Source organism: Choloepus didactylus, chromosome 7 (assembly GCF_015220235.1).
Source record: "Choloepus didactylus isolate mChoDid1 chromosome 7, mChoDid1.pri, whole genome shotgun sequence".
NCBI lineage: Eukaryota > Metazoa > Chordata > Mammalia > Pilosa > Megalonychidae > Choloepus > Choloepus didactylus.
In genome coordinates this window covers 150,777,190-150,798,487 of record NC_051313.1, presented here as the reverse complement: position 1 = coordinate 150,798,487, position 21,298 = coordinate 150,777,190, and the positions used below count along the sequence as shown (strand labels likewise).

The following is a 21,298-nucleotide window of genomic DNA, read 5'->3' as shown; positions in this document are numbered from 1 at the left end:
AAAGCTCACTGTTTTCACTGCCAAGTTCTACCTCATTCATCCCGGGATATCATGAAATACAAGGGTGTCCACTTTAACTTGAGAAAAATGACCCAGTAAAGGTCATTCCTCCACTTGCACTTAGAACTCTTCGAAGACGCTGTGCTGTGCGGTTCAAATGCAATCAATATTTCCTCCATCAGAATATATTCTGTATGCTTGACTGAGTAGCTCTCTGAATGCCTGACAGCCCCACTCAAGCCTCGGATACTGGAGACGAACCAGGGAACAAAGGATCAGGGACAAAAGGAGGAGAGAGGGATACCCAAACTTCGTCCCAGCCTGCAACCCAAACGGTAGAGTCATGTTTTTCTTTCTGCCTTTGTCTCACAGTCTATTTATAACATATCAGCCTTCAGGATGCAGGCTGTCCTGGTGTGAAAATTGCCCCCCTTTCTGCCTTGACCAGCCCTGCTCTCTTGCCTTATGGCCTCAGCAGGTGCTGCAAACCCAGCTCTGTCTGTCCCTGTCTCTACTAAACAGGGAGGCCCCTCCAAAGGCAAAGGTGTGAACTGGGTTTCCTATTGCTGACCCAGTGGCAGGAGTGTCCTCCCTTCCAACCAGAGGCGGTCTCTGGAGCAGGGGTTGGCAAACGAAAGCCTGTGGCCAAATCTGGCCCTCCATCTGGTTTTGTTTGTTTGTTTCAGGGGTTTTCTGGAAGTTGTAAGAAGCTTTAATGGAGAGCCCTGAGTCAAAAGAGGTAATGCGTTTTGTTTTGTTTTGCTTTTGATTGAATGGATACATTTCAGGGTAGAAAGGCCAGGCCTTCTGTCCATTTCTTCTATTTTTAAAAAATTTTTCACTTTGAAATGATTTCAAACTTATAGGGCAGTTGCAAAAAAATAATACATAACCCATACTGAGAACTCCAACATCACCCCCAGATACAGAAATTCACCAACTTTTAAAATTTTGCCACATTTGCCCTTCCTTCCTCCCTCCCTCCCTCCCTATCTATATCTATCTATCTCTATTTATCTATTTTATAAACATTTAAGAGAAGGCTGTATACATCATGCTCCTTGAACACTTAATACTTCTATACACATTTCCTTAGAACAAAGGTATTCACTTTATGTAACCACCTTATGCAGAGTTATAAAGTCCAAGAATTTTAACATTGATATAAAGTTTCCCGTCTGTATGTCAGTTTTTACATATGTCCCAGTAATACCCTTTTGGGCCTTTTCTCCTCCATTATCTAGTTCAGAATTACGGATTGCATTTAATTGTCATTGTCTCTTTAGTTGCTCCCCCCTCCCCCAATTGTAGATACATACAGGCAACATAAACTTGCCTATTTCATCCCCTTCCAAGCACACCATTCAGTGGGATTAATCATATATACGGTATTGTGCTACGCTCACCACCATCTATTACTAGAACTTTCCCATCACCCCAAACAGAAACCTTGTACCATTATGCACTAAGTCCCCATTCCCCAGGATCCTCACTCCTGGTAACCTATAGTTTCTTTTCTCTCTCTCTATGAATTTGCACATTCTAGCCATTTCATATAATTGGAATCATAAAATATTCATCCTATTGTGTTTGACTTAATTCACTCAACATGTTGTCTTCAACACAGCATGTTTTAGAACCTCATTCCTTTTTAAGGCTGAGTAATATTCCATCGTGTGTATACACCACATTTTGTTTATCCATTCCTCTGCTCACCACCATCCATTTTTATAAATTTTTATTATAACACCCATTCGTTGACATATTGTCTGCGGCTGCTGTCACAGTACAATGGTAGAATTGAGTCACTGTGACAAAAAGCACATGACCTGTAAAGACTAAAATATTTAACATCTTGCCCTTTACAAAAAAAGTTTGCTGAGCCCTAGTCTAGAATATTATGTGGTGAAATGGTATAGGAAGGCAAGAACTTTTGCCAAAAAAAGAATGGTATTGCTAATGATTAGCAATGGAATGGTTAAGTCCACTCACTGCTCACAGACAGACCTTTAGACCAAGGGGCATTCATTTCATTGGGCAAATGCTTTCTTATGTGCCAGATATTGGGATATAACAACGAGCAAGAAAACCTCAATCTCTGCCTTTCTGAAGTTTAAAACTGCATGATGGGGTGAAGGGGGTGTTGTAAGGAAAAGAGAAGGAATAGAGATACATTAAATGAAGTAATTACAGGACTAAAAATAGTGGTCCAGTCAAACAGCAGTGAAAAGGAATGAATTACAGCTATAAGCTGAGTGAAATAAAACATACAGAAGAGCAAATACATATGGTATGCTTCTGCTGATGAAAAGTTCAAAAACGTGCAAAACTACACAAGATATTGTTTATGAGATAACAATAGATTAAGTAAAGCTATAAAGAAAAGGGAACCAGTAGCATGAAGCCCAGTCTCGTGGTTACCTGGGGTGGTGGGGAAGGGCTGGTGAGGGACACGCAAGGGGACTTCCAAAGTAATGGTCACGTTCTATCTCCGAACTGACTGGTGAGTATGCAAGTGTGCATCTTTATACCTGGCATATATCTCATGAGTGTTTTTATATTCACTCAGTATGTAACAAAAGTAAACATCTGTAAACATGGAATCAACATGATGGGTATCACAATTCTGTGCGGACAGCAGGACGTGCTGTTGGCACGCAGGTGAAGAGCACCTCACTCAGATCCTAGGGGACGGGAGAAAAGCTGCAGGGAAAAGGGCACATCCGCTACCTAAAGACTTTGCAAGCAAATTTTGCCCAGAGATGAAGTCGAGGAAGTGTGTTCTAGTGTGCAGGGAGAAGAGCCTGTGCAAAAGCCCGGAGATGCAACCGAATGCAAGGGGGTTGAGGAATCAAAGCTGGCTCAGCAAATCCAGCAGAGCAAGCGAGGTGGGTTGTGGGGGACACCAAGCTGGGAGCACCCATTGAGCAATGTTATGACATCTCACAAATCACAAGGGAGAATCTGTGCTTCATTCTAGAAGCAACGCGGAGTCTCTGAAAGATGAAAGCCATGGAGCAAAGTGACATACTTGCAGTTACCATTTGGAAAGACTCTTCTGAGTGTGGCAATGTCACCTTCTTCTGCTATCCTGATGTCCTTGCAGGTTTCTACTTGATCCAAAATTGTGGCAGATGTAGCCCAAAAAGAACATGTTCTTAATCTTAACCCCATTCCTGTAGGGTTAAGTTCCCATTGTAAATTAAGAATTTTGAAGACGTTATTTTCAGTTACGGTGAGGCCAACTGAATCAGGCAGGATGGCTCTTAATCTTCTCATGGGAGGCCTTATAGGAGAAAGCCAAGTGGGGCAGCTAGAAGCTGGAAGTTGATGGAACCCAGAAGAGAAAGGAGAGGACATCGCCATGTGACAGGAAAGCCAAGGAACCCCAAGGATTGCCGGCCAACCAGAAAACTACTGACCCCAGGAAGAAGCAAGCCTTCCAGCCTCTGAAATGGTGAGCCAATAAATGCCTGTTGTTTAAGCCAACCCACATACAGACTTTGTCATAACAGCTGGGAAACTAAGACAAGAATAAAGCTAATCCCCGTTTGCAAGTAGCGATGACATGCACTACTTATGAAAAAAAAAAAAAAGAAAAAAAATAGGGGCCAGGCTAAAATTAAGAGGTGTGACATTACAACAACAGATGTTTATACACTACACACCTACACACTGTTACAAACGGGTAGAAAAAAGTTTTTGTACATTCAATTAAATATTAGTGTATTAATAGAGCTAGGAATCATAAAGACATTCCATGGTGAGTCTTTGCAAAGCAAATGCTCCCTCTCTAAAGTAAATAAAATGCTCCTACCCTACGTTAATTTTATAACCATAGATTTCAATCTCTCACTTACTTTAAACAAGCACTTCCATTTAAAATCCATCTCAGTTCTTTAAAACTATAGCTAAGTGAAAACTATGGATGTTAGAAACACTTGATGAATACGTTAAAATCATGTCAGTGGGAAAATGACCTACGAGACACATTTTCCTGGACAAGGACAGACGTATATGTACATAATGTTACCAACAAAACAAAACAAAGTGTGACAACAGTCCTGCCTTCTAGCTCCATCATCATGCCATCCAGGTTCAAATGCATACCTTAACTGCTACATAATGACCCCATTTTTTTGCCTCTCTGTTCCTTCTCCTTAAAAAAGTGTCAACATAAACTTTTATTCATTAATGTTTGTGATCGATTGGACCAGATCCTCAAAGATATTCTCCAAAGAATACAATGACTTTAAAAGTCTCAAAAAAAAAAAAAAAAAAAAAAAAAAAGGGCAGGGGGCATCTTATCTGAACTGCATGACCAAGAGTTTGCACTACACTAGGCTTGTCCCTTACAACTGGCCTTGTCTTGGCTTCCTTCGAAGTCCGCTGGTTCCATGGAGGAAGTCGTCCAAGGCCATGGCAAGCACTCAGTACCACCTAGGATGCCCCCTTTCTCCCCTAATTTTAGGTAAGCTGCACTTGCCCATATAAAAAACCCAAACCTCCTGTCCTCAACATGCCTCAGACAACACTTTGTTGCGAGGACAGAGAGATGATGCATTAAGCTGGAATTCTGCACTGGGGAAATTTGGTCATCTGATTTTTTTTTTTTTTTTTCCTTTCTCCAGTTCATTTTCAACCAAGAACATCCACCGAATAATCCATTAGGCTGGCGAGACACTGCAACAAGTGCCCCAGCTCTGAATTCAAGCAGGACGCTGCCAAATTAAATGCATCGCACTCGAAATGACACGGCTCTCCAAACTCTCATTCATTACACATGAGTCTGTGCTGGTCACCAAAGAAAGATTTCAATGGGCTTTAAAAACCGACACCTTTCAACACTCGCCCTGGGTCTCTAATTACCTGTCAAGATGGATTATTAGGTGACCCAGCTCAACATTAACTGGAAACAGACGGGGGGAGCCCTGACACTCTGAAAGCTCACTATAACATATTCAGAAATGTGAAGGGAAAAGTAAGAAAGGAAGAGCAAAAGGGGGCATTTGTGTGTGGAGACGGCCCAAGAAAGCATGGGGAAAAGGAGACAGGCTTCAGAACTGAAAAGGGTGGAAAAGAGAAAATGCCACTTGTTCACATAAAAGCCTGCATATGTGAATTCTGTAAGTGGGACTCCATTCCTCTTTCAGAAGTTTGCTTGTTTGGAAAGTGGGGGGAGGGATTCAGGAGAAGGCAGAGCCCCGAGACACCTCCTTCTGGGCTGCCTTGTCATCAGTGCCAGGGGGCTGCCCAGCACCAGCCCTACCCAGGACCCCCCTGCTGCCCAGCTCTGAGGCTGTGTTTCAGGACGCCCGGCCTTAGCCAGGTGCTCAGAACCTTCCAGAACCAACTCTTTGTTTTACAGAGGATGAAAGTCAGTCGGGGGCTGCCGGGGAGCCTTCGGGGGTTGCATAGCTGGCTAGGGAGGTGGCAGGGGAATACACACCCCTGTCCTTCTGCCACCCCTGAGCACATACTCCCTCCCGGGCTTGCTTTCCCACCCCAGACCACGCTCTCCCACCCCAGGGCACCCTGTCTCACCTTGGGGTTCATCCCAAGACATGCTCTCCCATGCCAGGACATGCCCTCTCACCCTGAGGCACCGTTTCCCACCCTGGGGTATACCCCAGCTCATGGTCTCCCACCCCAGGGAACTTCTCCCACCCTGGGGTACACCCAGGACACGTTCTACTACCCTGGGGTACACCCAGGACATGCTGTCCCACTGTGGGGCTCACTCTCTCACCTCACGGTACCCTCTCCCAGCCCGGAACATGCTCCCCCTCCCCAGAGTACCCTCAGAAAGAAATCTGAAAAGTTCTGGCTATTTTCTGTGGCCCAGAACCCTTTATGCTCTTTACACACAGATCCAGTGTCCACAAAGAACGAGGAAATGCCCCTTCTCCCAGACTGGGCGCCCAGAGAATGAGTGCCCCAGACCTTCCTGCTGGTTCAGTCACTTAAGCCACCATTGTCGTCTTGAAAAATAACAACAAAACACACACACACACACACACACACACACACACACACACACACACCACCTTTACTCCCCTAGCTTCACTCAGCTATCTTTTTACATTAGTTTTTCACAAAATCCTCATCAAAAAGAAGTACTATGAATTTAAAAAGACACAAGTAGGAGAGGGGTGGAGAGGTAAACAGCAGCACACCCACAACACGGAATTCCTGCCCTTCTTTTATGGGAGGAGTCCCTTCCATTAAAAAAAAAAAAAAGGTAAGTATTGCAAACTATGGGCCACAGTTAACAGTAACATCTTAATATTCTTTCATCAACAGTAACAAATGTATCACATGAATGCTAGGGATCAATGATAGGGGGAAAAGGGTATGGGATGCTTTGGGTTTTCTCTTTTTTTCTCTTTTCCTTTTTTCCTGGGGTACTGAAGATGTCCTAAAATTGATTGTGGTGATGAATGCACAACTATGTGATGATACTATGTGATGATATTGTGAGCCACTGATTGTATACTTTAGATGGACTGTATGGTGTGTGACTACATCTCAATAAAATTGCCTTAAAAAAGAAAAAAAAATTGAAGCACTTCTAACAAATAATTAGTCTAAAAAATAGATTAATAATAAATAGTTAGATAAGTAATAATTAATCTAATAAGTGATGTACTTCTAACAAATAAAGAGTGAGAAGGGAAAAACAGTAACTCTCCAGTGGAGAAACCCAGCTGACACCATCTGGGACCAACGCTGGCATCACTGCTGATGGGTCATGTTGGCACACCTCCGATGGGGTGAAGTGGAAAGGGTGTATCACCTCTGCAACATTCTCCCCCCAAATCTATAACCTCAGTCTGATCATGAGACAGTATCAGCCAAAACCAAAGTGATGGACAATCTACAAATAAACAATTAACACTCTTCACTCATATCAAGGTCATGAAAAACAAGGAAAGACCAAGAAACTATCCCAGATCGGAGGAGTCTAAGCGGGCACGATACATGCAATGTAGTCTCCTGGAACAGAAAAAGAATCTTAGAGGAAAGACTGGTGCCCAACACTGTACCAATGGTGATTCTTTAGCTTTGATAAATTTACCACGACTCTGTAAGATGTTAACACTCCAGGAAACTGGGTGGAGGGTCTATGGGAACTCTGTACTACCTTTAAGATAATTCTGTAAGTCTAAATTATTTCAAAATAAATGTTTAAAAAAAGCAACAAGGAAGGATATTTGCTTGGTATTCAAAGAGTTGAAGAGATACAGCAGTTGTTGCTTCCCTGATGAAATTCTCTTGGGGTGGTGGGTTTGGCAGGAAAGGAGAAGTCATGGGGGGAGCAACCCAAAGATGGAAAGTTTTGGGCCCCCACTGTGGCATGCACCATGGAATTTCTTTTGGAGAATTTCTTGCTGCATGAAACAGAAGCCCCACAAGGCACCCCTGGCAAACACAGTTCCTCTCACCTCACACCTCTCAAAGCCAACCAAGACCTACTGCAGTCTATATCCAAGCAGACTGATCATTTTTCCAGCTCCTGATGTCAAATCATTTTATAAATGACCAAAATGCATCCCTTGTCCTAGAAACAGGAAGGAGTTAAACCCTCCAGAGAAACACGGAAGAGGATTTACCCAACGATTTATTCAGTCTTTGGGGTCATAAGAATCCGCAAGATGGACACAAGCACTGGTATTACATATGCATCCTTCAGGGAGGGTGTTCCGGTTTGCTAATGCTACCATTATGCAAAATACCAGAAATGGATTGACTTTTATAAAGGGGGTTTATTAAGTTACAGATTTACTGTTCTAAGGCCACAGAAAGTGTCCAAACTAAGGAATCAACAAACGGACACCTTCACTGAAGAATGGCCAATGGCATCTGGAAAACCTCCGTTAGCTGGGAAGGCATGTGGCTGGTGTTTGCTGATACTTTGCTCCTGGGTTTTGGTTTCAAAATAGCTTTTTCCAAATGTTCTGGGCTTGTCTTTATTAGCTTCTCAGGAGCAAACTCTGTGCTAACATCTCCAAATGTTAGCAAGCATCTCCAAGTGTCAGTTCCCAAGCATCTCTCCAAAAGTCTCTCTCAGCTGCTCTTGGGGTGTTTTGACCTCTCTTAGCTTCTCCAGAGCACACTCTGGGCCAGCATCTCAAAGCAACAGCAACCTTCTGTCCAGAAGTCTCTCTCAGCTGCTCTCCAAAACGTCCCTCTCAGCTGCTCTGAGCTCCTTCTGTTTGTGAGCTCTTTTATAAGACTCCAGTGATTAAATCAAGACCCACCTTAAATGGATGGGGTCAAATCTCCATGGGAACAGCCAATCAAGAGGTCACTTAATTAGAAAGATTAATAAATCTGCCCCCACAAGATTGCATTAAAGAATATGGCTTTTGGGGGGACATACTATATCCAAACCGGCACAGGTGGAGACTAATAAATAAAAACACCAGCATGGGCAGTGTGTGCAGGGAATTAAGAGGAGGAGGTTGAGGCAAGAGAAGCAAGCTGGTGACTTTTGAGGAGGGAAGAGGGGAAAACAGAAGACATGTCTATTGAGAGCACTCTGGGGCCTTTCTACTGTTCTTAGAGCCCACTTCACCCCCTTTCCAGACCGTTTTCCTATAATCACCTCATCCTTCTGGCTTATAAAGGACAAGGTGATTATAGGAAACCCAACGCATCAGGTTGATGGAGGGGGTGCATGGATCTCTGGTCTAGGTTCTCTGCAGGATAAAGTACAGGGAAAAGGTTGTTCTTCTTGCCTTGTGACAGCATCTGAATCAACCAAGGCCAACTAGGCAGAAGTGGAAGAGCTCTGACCTTTGCATCTGAAATTGTTACCAGCTGCTTGAAATCCAACAGCACACCACCATACCTATCAGTGGAGAACCAGTCTCAATGTCTGGTTCCCATTGTTTGCCTTTTTGCTAACTTTGCACAACTGATTTGGATTGTCATCAAAAAATAACACTTGAGGAAGGCAAAATCGTGCAGCCACTGTGGAAAGCAGTATGGTGGTTCCTCAAAAAGTTAAACATAGAATTACCATATGACCCAGCAATTCTACTCTTAGGAATATACCCCAAAGAACTGAGAACAGGGTTCCAACAGAAACTTTTAGGCCAACATTCACAGCAGCATCATTCACAATAGTCAAAAGGTAGAAGCAGCCCAAAGGTCCATCTAAACAGATGAACGGATAAACAAATGTGTTTCAGCCATAGAATGAAATAGGATTCAACAATAAAAAAGAACAAGGTACTGGTACATGCTATGACATGGATGAACCTTGAAAATATTATATTGAATGAAATAAGCCAGATACAAAAAAGCAAATATTGTATGATTCCATTTATAGGGAGTATCTAGAAAAAGCAAATCTGTAGAGACAGAAAATAGATTAGAGGTTACTTAGGGATTGGGGTAGAGAGGAAGGGGAAATTGTTGCTTGGTGAGTATAGAAAGTTTCTGAATTTTGGAAAATAAAAAAAAATAATAATAACATGCAGCAATTCAAAGAACAGGCTAAAATATGACTTGACGTCATCACTTTGTGTTTCAGAGAAAGGCCTAGTTTGCGATGAAATGAGTAGACTTCCCCCACCATGGCGTGCTAGGCGCTCCCATCTGTCCCTTGGCCCATTCTGAACAACCAACGGATGTGAGCCACAGTTGGGTAAAGGAAATGGACTCCCCTCACAACACATGGGCTACACCAAACCTCATGTCCAATGACCCAGAGTAAGAAAAGGTAGAAGAAAAAAGGCAGCACCACATGACAATGTTACTCACGTTCAGCCAACTCAAGAAATCACCCAAATCATGGAACTGCTAAGTCTGGCCCAGAGATAAAAGAAGTGGTACCCGGGCTTCTGAGCAGTTACCTTAGTGGGTGACCTATTCACCCATTAATGGGTGAGCTTGCTCCCTTCTCCTCTTTTCCCCCTTTCTCCTGGCTGGAAGGTGGACATGACAGCTAGAACAGCACACAGAAGGGGGGTTGGGTCCCCAATGTCAGAAGACCTCCATGCCAGCCCTGGAATGACTATATTGATGGTAGAAATAAACTTCTACTTTATTTACATTCCTGTCATTTTGGTTTTCAGTGCCTCGCAAATGAAGCTAATCCTAATGCACACGGAGGGTTTCAAATGGGCGAGTTTGTGGTCTGAGTCATGTTTTTATAAATATCGCCCTGGTAGTAAGTGAAGGCTTAATTGTGGAGGTTTGAGAGGAGAAAGCAGGAAGATCAGTTGGGAAGCCACTGCAGTTGCCCAGGCACGAAAGCAAAAGACCTTGCCTAGGGTGGCTGAGGTGGGGGTGGAGAGAAACAGATGGACTCGGAATAGAATTTGGAGGTGCAGCCGAGAGGATTCGTGGATCAAGGGAGAGGGGGAGGAAGAAAAGATGACTCTTACAATTCTGGCTCATGCCACTGGAAGGATGGTGTTCTATTTATTGAGACTGGAAAGAGCTGGGAGGGATAACTTGGAGGATGTGGAAGGAATGGAGGTTCTATCTTGTCCACACTGAATTTGAAATGCCTACTGGTCGTCCAGGTGGAAATATCAAATAAGCAATTGGATAAATGAGTTTGGAAATCAACGGGAAGGTCAGGGTTGGTGATATCACTGGCAGATAAAGATTATTTAAGGTCTTGCTTCCAGCAGAGCTGGCATGATGAAATTCTAGACGGAGAAATGTCAGGAGCTGAGCTCAGATCAAAGACTCTGTCACTCCAACATTTCAAGGTATAGCAAAGGGAGGAATAAAAGCAAGCAGAGGTGTATCAAGGAAGCCAATGAAAGAGGGGGTGGTAAAAGCTGCATCAAAATCTGCTGAGAAGTCCAATTGAGATATTAGAAAAAATTACCAGTGTATTTGGTAGCATGGATGGTGTTGGTGACACTAGCAAGAACAGTTCTCCTGGGGCAGGCGGGGATGATGGAATCATGAGCAGCATGACAGCAGAATGGGAAATGAGGCTGTGGAGACAATGTTTATAGCTCAGAGTCTGAGAAGTTTTGCAGTGAAATTGGTAGTGGGGGAAATGAGGCAAGTGTCTCTAATTTTCACTTGCTCTCTAACCAGCGCTATCCAATATGGTAGCCATTAGCCACAGGTGATTGTTTAAATTTAAATTTAATTAATTAAATCAACTATAGTTTAAAAACTCAGTCCCTCAGACACACCAGCTACATTTCCAGTGCTCACCAGCTACATTTCCAGTGCTCACCAGCACATGTGGTCAGTGTTAGAGAATTGGACAATGTGGACAGAATATTTCCATCTGTGCAGCAAGTTCCATTGGCCAGCCCTGCTCTCGACGTTGACCTAAGCTCTTCTTTAGAAAAAGTAATTATGTCTTGTAGGATTATGTGTGGGAAACAAAGGGGGAGAAAATAAAAGCATGTGTTCTTCCCTTTTGGTTTTATTTTTTGCTTTTATAACTGAGACATGTAACAACCATTGTTCTCACTCCTTTTGTTTTGAATTCTTCAAGCTCATGCTTACACATTGTTCACAGTAAGGCTCAGTGTTTGAAGAGATCAGAAGGTAATTATCCTAAGGTTTTCAACCGCTCTTTCATTCCGAGTTCCCTTATCACCCCTTTAAAAAAGGGGGGATGCAAAAGGAACTGGTGCTCTTCTACTCTCTCAGCACAACTCTCCCTCTGCACTCCTCCCACCCTCCCCCCAAACTCCAAAACAGCAGTGATGGAATGGAAACACCACCTGTGCAAACATTCGCTTCCACCGTCCCAAGTTGGAAAGGGAACAATGCCAAAAAGGAGGTCTAGGACAAACAGCAAAAGAGCAATTATCTCCTGAAGAGAACATGAAATAGGACCCTAAAGTGACCCCATGAAGGAAAAAGAAAATAAGATTCAACCATGAACAGGTCAGAGAACAACACCACTGGGTTTTAGGGTAACGATTACAGAGGAACAAAAGGGATTTGGGCACCTCTATAACACAGGACTTTGGGTTGGGACTCACCGGGTGGTGTGTTGTGTAATTCAATTAAACGCTTTTAAAGAATGGGACTCACGTATCAGGAAGTAACTGGATAATACCCCGACGACTCCAAGATCACATCAAAGTTTGAACGATAATTCTTATATGTGGTTGGTATGATCTGTCTGTCCCAATAAAACTATAAGACTCAAGAAAACCATGTGAAACAAGAGAAAACAGGAAGATTGTTCCAGGGAAGACTATCTTTTCAGTGACAAAACTACCAAGTAGAAGACTGGCTTTGGTCAATTCCATTTACAGGAAATGTAGATTTGGATGATTCATTTTCCATTTAACATTTCCTTGGATGGCTTCTGAATCAAAGAGGAAGTTACCAGGTCAAACATGTTAAACTTCACAAACTACTCATGCTTGGTGGCAGCCCATGGGAAAAGAAGAGAATTACTGCAGAATTATCTCCCCAAAACACAGAACAGTGCACGTGGACTTTCTTTCCCACAGAGCTCTCAACGGCTCTCACTGCCTACTTCTACATGGGTTCAAATGTCTTCTCTTGAACCCATGGCCTCCCTGACCTGGGCCTTTTGGAGAACCTTCCTCGCCCTTCGTCCATTACATCTTTGCACACCCCCAGCTGCAATTCCCTGTCTCCTGCCATGGGGAGATCGTTCCCCGAGCTGGCCAGGCTCCTCAGAAAGATGGGCTGAGATTCGTGTGGGGGAAGGGAGCCTCATCCTAAGGACGTTGGAGAAGGAATCCTGGGAGCCACAGTAGAAGCTGTTCCAGGAAGGTGACAAGGGACCAGGTCTAAACCAAATCATGGCACCAAGCACCGGATGGGCACTGGAAAGGGACAAGGCCTGAGGACCCAGAAAGTGCATAAAAGAGATGGGTCTAGGCTCCAGGACAATTTCCTGAAGTGAGGTGGGAAGATCTGGGGCATCTGTGGATGTGCTCCTGGCAGTCTACCAGAGCTTTTAAATTGTTGTGCTCTCGTGTCAATGAAAATCAAAGTCTACATGAATGTAAGCATAAACTGGATCACTGGGCTGAGTATTCTGTAACACAGTAGGGTCATAAGATTTCAGAGCTCATGATGGCATCTGTGTTTGCCTTTGTGCCAACCAAAGGCCAAATGGCCCCATGGTTGGCTGGGCCAGTAGTTTGAATAAGGTGGGAGCCCTGAGTCATCTCATGGTACCCAGTGAATGCCATGTTGGCTTGAGGACCATGTTTCCTCCGCAGGTAGATGGACTGTGCCCACCCCGTCTTTGGAAAGACCAACCTCATTAACAGTAAGAGTATTAGGGAACAGGCAATAACAAATTCTTCCAGTCTCAATTCCAGCCATAAATGGATTGAATACCCATTATATTAACATCTTATTAATGTCACAGATCTAATGTTATCTTCAAGAGAACCAGAAAGATTAGCAGAGCCACCAAGGGACACCCCGTTAAAATGAGTGACGGAGGACAGCTCACTGAGCAGAGGGGGTAGTGAAAGCTAAGCCTGAGTATGCCAGACCAGCAAAACCTGAAAATTGTCAACACCAATGGAGACAGCAAAGTTAAGTGACAAGGCATCATGCACGTTGGAATCACTCACGTCAAAATGCCAACATGGATTGAATATAGAGCTGAATCTGAAGCCATGTTATTCTGCTATTTAATTCACCCCAGGGGAACAGGGGATTCAGTTCCAGGGGAAAAGCACTGTCTACCCCGTGAAAGTACTGCTGCTAATCAGTGTTGGTTTTGGAATTGTGAGCTGTTAATATTTGAGTTTTGTAGTTCTTCAAAAACTCTAAGAACTAGTGCAAATGCTTTATGAGATATTTGCACACATGCAAATAATGTTAAAATAAAAAATATTTCTAGTCAAAGAAAAATAGAGGTGAGGGACAAGGCAGTGGTTACAAATTTGGGCTTTGGAGCCTTGTAGACCTGGATTTGAGTTCTGCCTCCTCCTCCAGCAAGCAACCTTCCCCTAAGCTTCAGGTTTCCCATTTGTACAAGAGGAATAAAAAGGGTGTCCATATCACAGGATCATGGGTGGATTAAATGACCTAATTACACTGCACTTGGCACAGTGTCAAGTTGCACTGTAAAAACATCCAATAAATTCAAGCTATTGTTTAAAGGTATCCCCAGCAAATCAGAAAGGGTCCAGGGATTGGAAGTCTTGGTTTCCTTATCTGCAAGCCCGGGCTTTTAGAAGGATCTACTTTACCATGGCTAATAGGAAATTTAAATATATACAAATGTATCACTGAGCACAAGATGTGAATTTAGAAAGTGCCCGATAAATAGCTTCTCATTGTTTTTATCAAACAACTGCCATCATGACCTCATTGGTCTCTCCATTTTCACTCCTTCAGATCAAAATACCACTTGGCTGTGCAGCTTCATTGTATTACAATGCATGTACAATGAGGTACATGCATCCTCACACTGGGTACACAAAAAGGAATGCTCCACATGAGACTCAACTCAGCTACTCTACACCTAATGCTTAAATGCCTGCCGGGGCTGTGCACAAATCTTTCTAAAAGGAAGTAAGGGAGCAAGATAATGAGAGAGAAGATAAGATCAAACTTCAAACACTGAGGTCAGCCAAACAGTGGACGAATGACCAGAGACAAAAGGCAACGGGGCAAGAGTAACTACCCATCACCACTCAACACAAAAAGCCAATACCATTTATCAAAATGGATAAATATTGATCCCCAAACTCCACCCCTGCAGCCCCTATAGTTTGAGGCACAGGGTTTATACATACAGAGAGCCATGCCAGGGGTGAATTAAATAGATGCCAGGAAAAAAACAGTCAGAAATTCTAAGTCACAGCATTTTGAACTGACACCATTTCCCTTCTTATTATATAGAACTGAGTCTGGACAGGGGAGCTTGCCTAGAACTCAATAGCTTTTACCTCTCCCCTGCCCTTATCCCAAAACTCTGATGTTGGCTTAGAAGGAGGACTGGATCTTTTTCCAGAGCTGATCCAAAGGAAATACAAGCATGGAGATGCCTTCCAAAAGCACAGGTTGGAAGGAAGCAAGCAGAACCAACTTTGGGCAAATACAAACCAACCATTGTCTACAAGAATCATCAAAGGTTCAGAAAGAAGGGGAAATGGGGGAAAAACAGCAGCCCTCAATCAGACATCCATCATTTCTTGATGTCCCTATTCCCACATGTTTCCCAGGGAATTGCACTGGGGCCCTGAGGCTGCCCAGCTCTGTGGCCCTGCCCGGCCCAAGTGCAGCCCTTCCCTGCTCCACAGACTTCCAAGCTGGTTTCATTGAGGTTGAGTCTCAGCTCTAAGAAACACCCAGAGGACCCACGGGTCTGACTTCAGTTAGAGAATCACTGGGAAGTCCAGGGAAGCTACCTCAGAGGGAGGTCCACTCACCCACCAACCTGCTATGGAGTTTGGCTGATGCCACGGAGAAGAACTGGGACTGGTAACCCCCTCCCAAGAAAGAAAATAGCAGAACAGCCTCAGTGCTCGTGGCTTCCAAAGACCAAAGACCTGGACACTGGATGCTGGGCCATGTTCACACAGAGGAAACACTTCTTCAGAGGGTACAGCAAATCAATCGTCATCATTCCACTTCAAATATCTGCTAAGTCTAGCACGTTCCTGCTCCAGCTTCTAAAGAGCTTTTCCCTACAGTAGTCATTTGAAAACTCAATAGACAAGGAAACTTGAGCCACTTCAAAGGAAGACCCTTCTTCATACAGCCACACACACCATATGAAAGGGGCACACACTGTCACCCAGATCACATCTCAAACAGAAACTGCAACTGTCCCACTGCAAAGGAAGGTAAATTTAACTTCATGGAAGAAGACTAGCAACAACAGGGCCATTCCAATAACTGCACTGAGATAACTGGAAAGCCTCATTATTTACCATTGAAAAATAGACAGGCAATGTCCATAGACATTTTTATAGAACACAAGGGTTGACACTATAGGGAAGGGAAAGGGATAGCTTTTTGGAATATATGTAAGATAAATATTGAAAATGGTGATTAGTATTTATTTTTTCAGTATCTTTTCTTGGCAATGAATGGAGTGTTCTGGGTATGATGGTTTCTCAAGTGCTGGTGTCTGACAGGAGACCCCAAGGTCCTTAGGTATGATTTGTCCAGGAGCATTTTCTCTTTAATTTTTTAATCACCATCCCCCACCCCACTCCCCACCCCTGTTTCAGTTTCCTTGGATGCTGAAGCAAATACCATGCAATAGGTAGCTTCAACAATGGGAATCTAATGGCTCATGGTTTTGAGGCTAAGAGAAGTCAAAATCAATGTCTCATCAATTTCTTCCCAAAGACTGGTGTTCAGGGGCTGGCTGCTGGTGATCCTTGGTCCTGGCTCCTCTGTTACATGGCAATGCACATGGCGGCCTCTCCTGGCCTCTCCCTTCTCTTCTGGGTTCTGATAACCTTCAGCTTTGTGCTTCCCAGGGTTTTCTATCTGTCTGAAATTCATTCCATTTATAAAGAACTCCAGTAATAGGGTTAAGACCCATCCTGATTGAATTGGGCCGCACCTTAACTGAAGTAACCTCATCAAAAGGCCCTACATCAACTGGATTCAACCCACAGGAATGGATGACACTTAAGAACATGTTTTTCTGGGGTACATAGCTCTAAACCTCATACCCCCACACTGCAGAAGTGGTTAGGATTTTTCAAATGCCGTACATGGACTCTGAACAAATGCAAAAGGAGAGGCTATTTATCAAGTCATCCAGTGGAGACACGATTGCAAAGCAGATTCTTGACCATCACCACCACCCCCATCCCTGACCACCAGGGGTATTCTGTGCTATCATAAGCTAGCAGCCACCCCCAATCCAAAGTCCCTCTTCTGCTAAGATGTCCAAGCCTGCTGTGTGCTGCAGAGTCTCCTGCCCTCTCAGAGGAGGAAAGAACTGGTCATCTCAGTACTGGGCTTTGCAAGGACAGAAGCAAGCATGCAAACACACAAACACCCATCAACAGAGCTCTGGAAATTTGTGGTTTATGAATAGCTATCATATTCATTCCCTCCTCCATTGCACCATATTTTATAGGTGAGCAAACCACTGATTTAGAGTAGTAAAGCATCTTGTCTGAGATCACAACTGGTAGGTGGTAGGACTAGGGCTTATATCCCAAAGCTGGGCTCATTCGCCACACCAGAGCTTTCCAACTGCTTACACGTGGGTGGGTGTGCATGCCTGCGCTTGTGTGTGTGCACATATGTGTGAATGGGAAAAAGGGTACCACATCTTCATGTGCTGCCTCTCAGCATAAGCAAGATAACATTGCACAAAGAACAAAACCACATCTCTAACTCAACTCGACCAAAGATTTTAAATCCCAGTTACTGAGTCATGGGAATTCACTGTTCCAGGTGACTTAAAGGCAAAATGGTCCTTATTGACTTGTCTTCCAATTCAATTTCTTTCACTCAATTACCACTCTTAGAAAGTTTTTTTTTGTTTGTTTATTTTTTCTAAAACACTTGATGTAAGGACAAGACATTCTTCCCCTGAGGCATACATGAATGACAACCTATGCTTGAGGGAAATTTTAGATTGTATATATATATATATAATGTTACTAGAATAAATTCTTTTAAAACCCATGCTTGAAATAATTAACATTATATTTATCACTAAACTGAATTGGAGTTGTTCCTGCCACCATCGCCTCTGACCTCCCAAGCCATCATGGCTACATCCTAAGGGCATTTTTTAATCCTTGTCCTGCATTTTTTCACACAGTTGTCCCTCCCTGCTTTTAAATGCCTCTCCTCTCTTAGCTTCCTGGTTGTCAGTCTATCCTATCTTCCACTTACCACTCAGCCTATTCCTTCCAGTCTCTCTCAACTGGTTCTTCTACCTCCACCCACTTTTTTTCCCCATGCTACACAATCGCAGGGTGATCTCAGCTCTTGCTGAAGCTTTAACTGCTGACTTTAGGCTGAGAATGCACGATCTTGTTCCTGAACTCCTGAATAGCAAATCACCTACTAAAGAACTCCACTCAGATGCCCACCACCAAGGCATCATGTCTGGAACAGAAGCCGCCATCTTCACCGCCAAAGCCACCAGAGAAAGGATGCGCTCTACAGCATCAAACATTTCAGGATTTGGAACCAGAGCACTTGGACCAAATTCTTTGCCTTGCCATTTGAAGGAAGAGCACCAATATGGCCCCAAGTACCTGGGCTAACAATGCAGCCCTCCCTCTTCCCTACACCCCATTATTCAGCCCACCCTTCCCTTGACCATGGCCTTTGTTCTGGCCCTTCTCCTGCCTCCCCTGGATTACCGCATTAGCCCCTCGCTTTTAGCTTGACCTTTTTCCTCGTCTGTTCTCCATCACTGCAGCCTGAGTTGTCTTTCTGATACAGGGATCCGAAGGTCTTCCTTTCTTGCTCAATACTTCAGTGGTTAAAATCTAAACTCTTCAGCACGGAGGATGGAATCTTTGCAAGTTGTCCCATTCTCCTTCCCAATTCCCAATTCAGACTCTGGGCTCCATTATCTCTGCAGGACCCAGAAAGCCCAAGGCTCCTTCAGCTTTGGAAACTTCACTGAGTCCCCTCCTGATGAACACCTGCTGCAAGCAGCTAACACCAACTCATCCTTACTCTGCAGAACTCACAGCTCAAGGGTCTCCTTTCCTGACACCCTCCGAACAAATCAGGCTATGTCCCAGCATTTTCACTCACTAAACACTGAATGTCCTCGAGGGCAGGAAGATCTGTCTGCCTTTGTGTCACCAGCACCTAACAACACCGAGCACTTAGTGAGTACACCAGGCAGGGGCTAACAAGCTGTTGTTTCCCTGGCACCTAGTAGGCCTCAAATGTTTGCTGAGTGAACAAGTGAAGGAGAAAGCAGTCTTGGGTTTCCATTCAGATCACCAAAAAAACGGAACATAAACTCTTTGAAGGAGAGCATATCTAGCATGACATGCTGATTTTGAGTTGCACTAACAGCAATGTTTCTCAGCTCTGCACCACTTGAGTTTCATTTCTCTCTGTTCCCACAGCCAAGATTATGGCTTTTGCATTAACAGTGAATCTCAGCAAACCAGTAATGATTTTACTTCCCACCAGCTACCCGTGGATGTTTGGAAGAACCTGCTGTCCTTTGCTTGCTTTGAAGGTGGCTGATTTGTTTCCTCTTTTCTTGAGATTGTTTCAAGGATAAAAACAAAGCAAAGTTGGTGCAAAACAGCTTTCTTGCATGTCTGAAAACCCCTCTTCTAGTCAGCAGAACTTTTAGCTTTATATTTAATCATGGCTTTCCAGGTGGGAAAGAAATCCAGCAGAGTGTAACATGATTCCTGGAACTGACCTGTGAGTCTGCCAGGCAAGAAAGGAGACTGCAAAGTGAGCAAGAAGGTTTTTCCAGAAGGGGTCAGGAAGGGCAAGGTTGTTGACATGCTGGCAGGAGCTGGACTATGGGCAGAGGGAGGCTATTAAGCATTAATGCCACCCTATTATACATCTGTTCCCAGACAGCCTCTGTAGAAACTTGGCTGACAGCCTCCCCAAGAGTTAGGACAAAAGTCCAACAACTGTGGTTATTAATGTGGACCTACAGAAGGGGCCCAAATTGGAGGCCAGACCCCCCTGTTTACCTCTCCGAGCCCTGAAATATTCAACAATGAAGTTGACTAATGGTTGAGTTTAGAACCAAAGAGTCACAGATCCCTAAAACCGGAAAATGGCAGAGTCCAGTGGTTTTCAATTTGATTTTGCTTTCTGCGCCATCTTCCCCACACGTGGTTCCGAGAAGTGATTCCATGGCTCCACAGGCATTTGTTTGAGAACCTATCCCCCTGACTTTATGAGGAGGAAGGCAGAAATTCAGTGTGATCAAACAATTTGTCACTGTCACAAAGTCAGTTCTCTCCGAGCTCAGGCTGCAGCTGGCTGCCAGCTCTTTCTACTTCCCCTTATAGTGCGGTAAACAGTTTTGTTTCAAGCTGAGCACACATGCACCACTAAAACTCCAGTCTGGCAAAACCCTACTCAGTAAGGATCTGCACAGTTCCACCCTCCATGTGGGAAAGGCGTTAAAAAATTCTAATTTTTAAATGCCCAGATATTTTTTAAAAATTGCAGTTTTTCCAACTTTGATCTTCAGACAGATCTATCTTTGCCAGATTCAGAATGCCCAAAGAAATATGAATTTTGAAGCCAAACTCTATGCTTAGGAAACGCGCACATGCTTTCTTGCCCTAACTTCAGAGTGTCATGCAGACACATGGGCAGAAAGTTGGGTACATAGGCATCAGTGGTGTGACCCAATCACTTATGTTCTCTCTGCCCTTTGTCCCATTTTTAACATGCAGAAGACATGAGATATCTTTACGCACCTTACAGATACACAGGCCTTGGCATTATCTTTGGAGAAAAGAACATATCCATCTAATTGTGGCTAATGCTTAAATAGGAACATATAGAGAGAGGTTTGAGTCATGTTTATTTGAAGGACTGGCACAACTTTGAGAAAAATCAGTCCTCGGTGGCATCTTCTGGTTCCCTGCTGGTTGATTCCCCTCACCAGCCATGCAGACCAGAGAGCAGTGTGGCCCCAATTGGAACCTTTTCATTCCCTGCTTCCTGGGGACTGGGCTCACTAACCAGGAGTATCTGTTCTCACCCAACGTTCCATGATTATGCCTCAAAGTTGGGATTCCACAGGGCTTTCATGAAAGAGAGAAGAAGAGGTGGGAGAAGGCAAATGCCCGTTACATTTTGTGCTTGTAAAAGTACTCCTTAATGACAATGTTCGAAAATTGATTGTGATGAATGCACAACTATGTGATGATACCATGAGCCACTGACTGTATACTTTGGATGGCTTGTATGGTATGTGAATGTATCTCAACAAAATTGCATTAAAAAAGAAAAGTACTCCTCTGCTTTTTCAGACATTTGCCTGCAGGATGAATCATGTTTTTCCAGGAGAAGAGAAGACCCATGCACAGATCTCACTCTGCTCTGATTTCCTACTCTTGTCAGTTTGAACCTATGCCAACCAAAATTCGTTTGACCACTTTTAAAAACTAATTAAATAAAATGAAACCATTTGTCAGAGGTCTTTGGTAAACTTTGACACATCTCCTGGGTGGGGAAAAGCCCTGTCAAAAGAGCCCGCCACACCAGCAGAACGGGCTTTTCACGTCGATGGCTGGCTGCTCTTGGGAAACAGCACAGGTTGAGTCATGGAGATGGGGAAGGGGTGGGGGCAGAGAAGGGCACTGATGGACTTTGCTGACCAAGCACATGTCGAGGCGAAGCCTTCCCCTCATACAAA

At 43.9% G+C, this 21,298-nt stretch overlaps 1 protein-coding gene across 5 annotated transcripts in view; it reads right to left on the bottom strand.

The window, feature by feature from the left end:
• The window catches only part of SLC22A23 (solute carrier family 22 member 23), a 198,286-nt gene that overhangs the window by 123,089 nt on the left and 53,899 nt on the right, over positions 1 to 21,298 (bottom strand). For 2 of the 5 annotated variants that reach the window (XM_037842559.1, XM_037842561.1), the window contains one exon: positions 10,859 to 10,964. The exons of the other annotated variants lie outside the window; for them this stretch is intronic. In XM_037842559.1, the coding sequence (XP_037698487.1) occupies positions 10,930 to 10,964 (35 nt within the window). In that variant the 3' untranslated portion in view covers positions 10,859 to 10,929. Of the gene's footprint in view, positions 1 to 10,858; positions 10,965 to 21,298 lie in introns of those variants that run through there. 5 annotated transcript variants of the gene reach the window in all.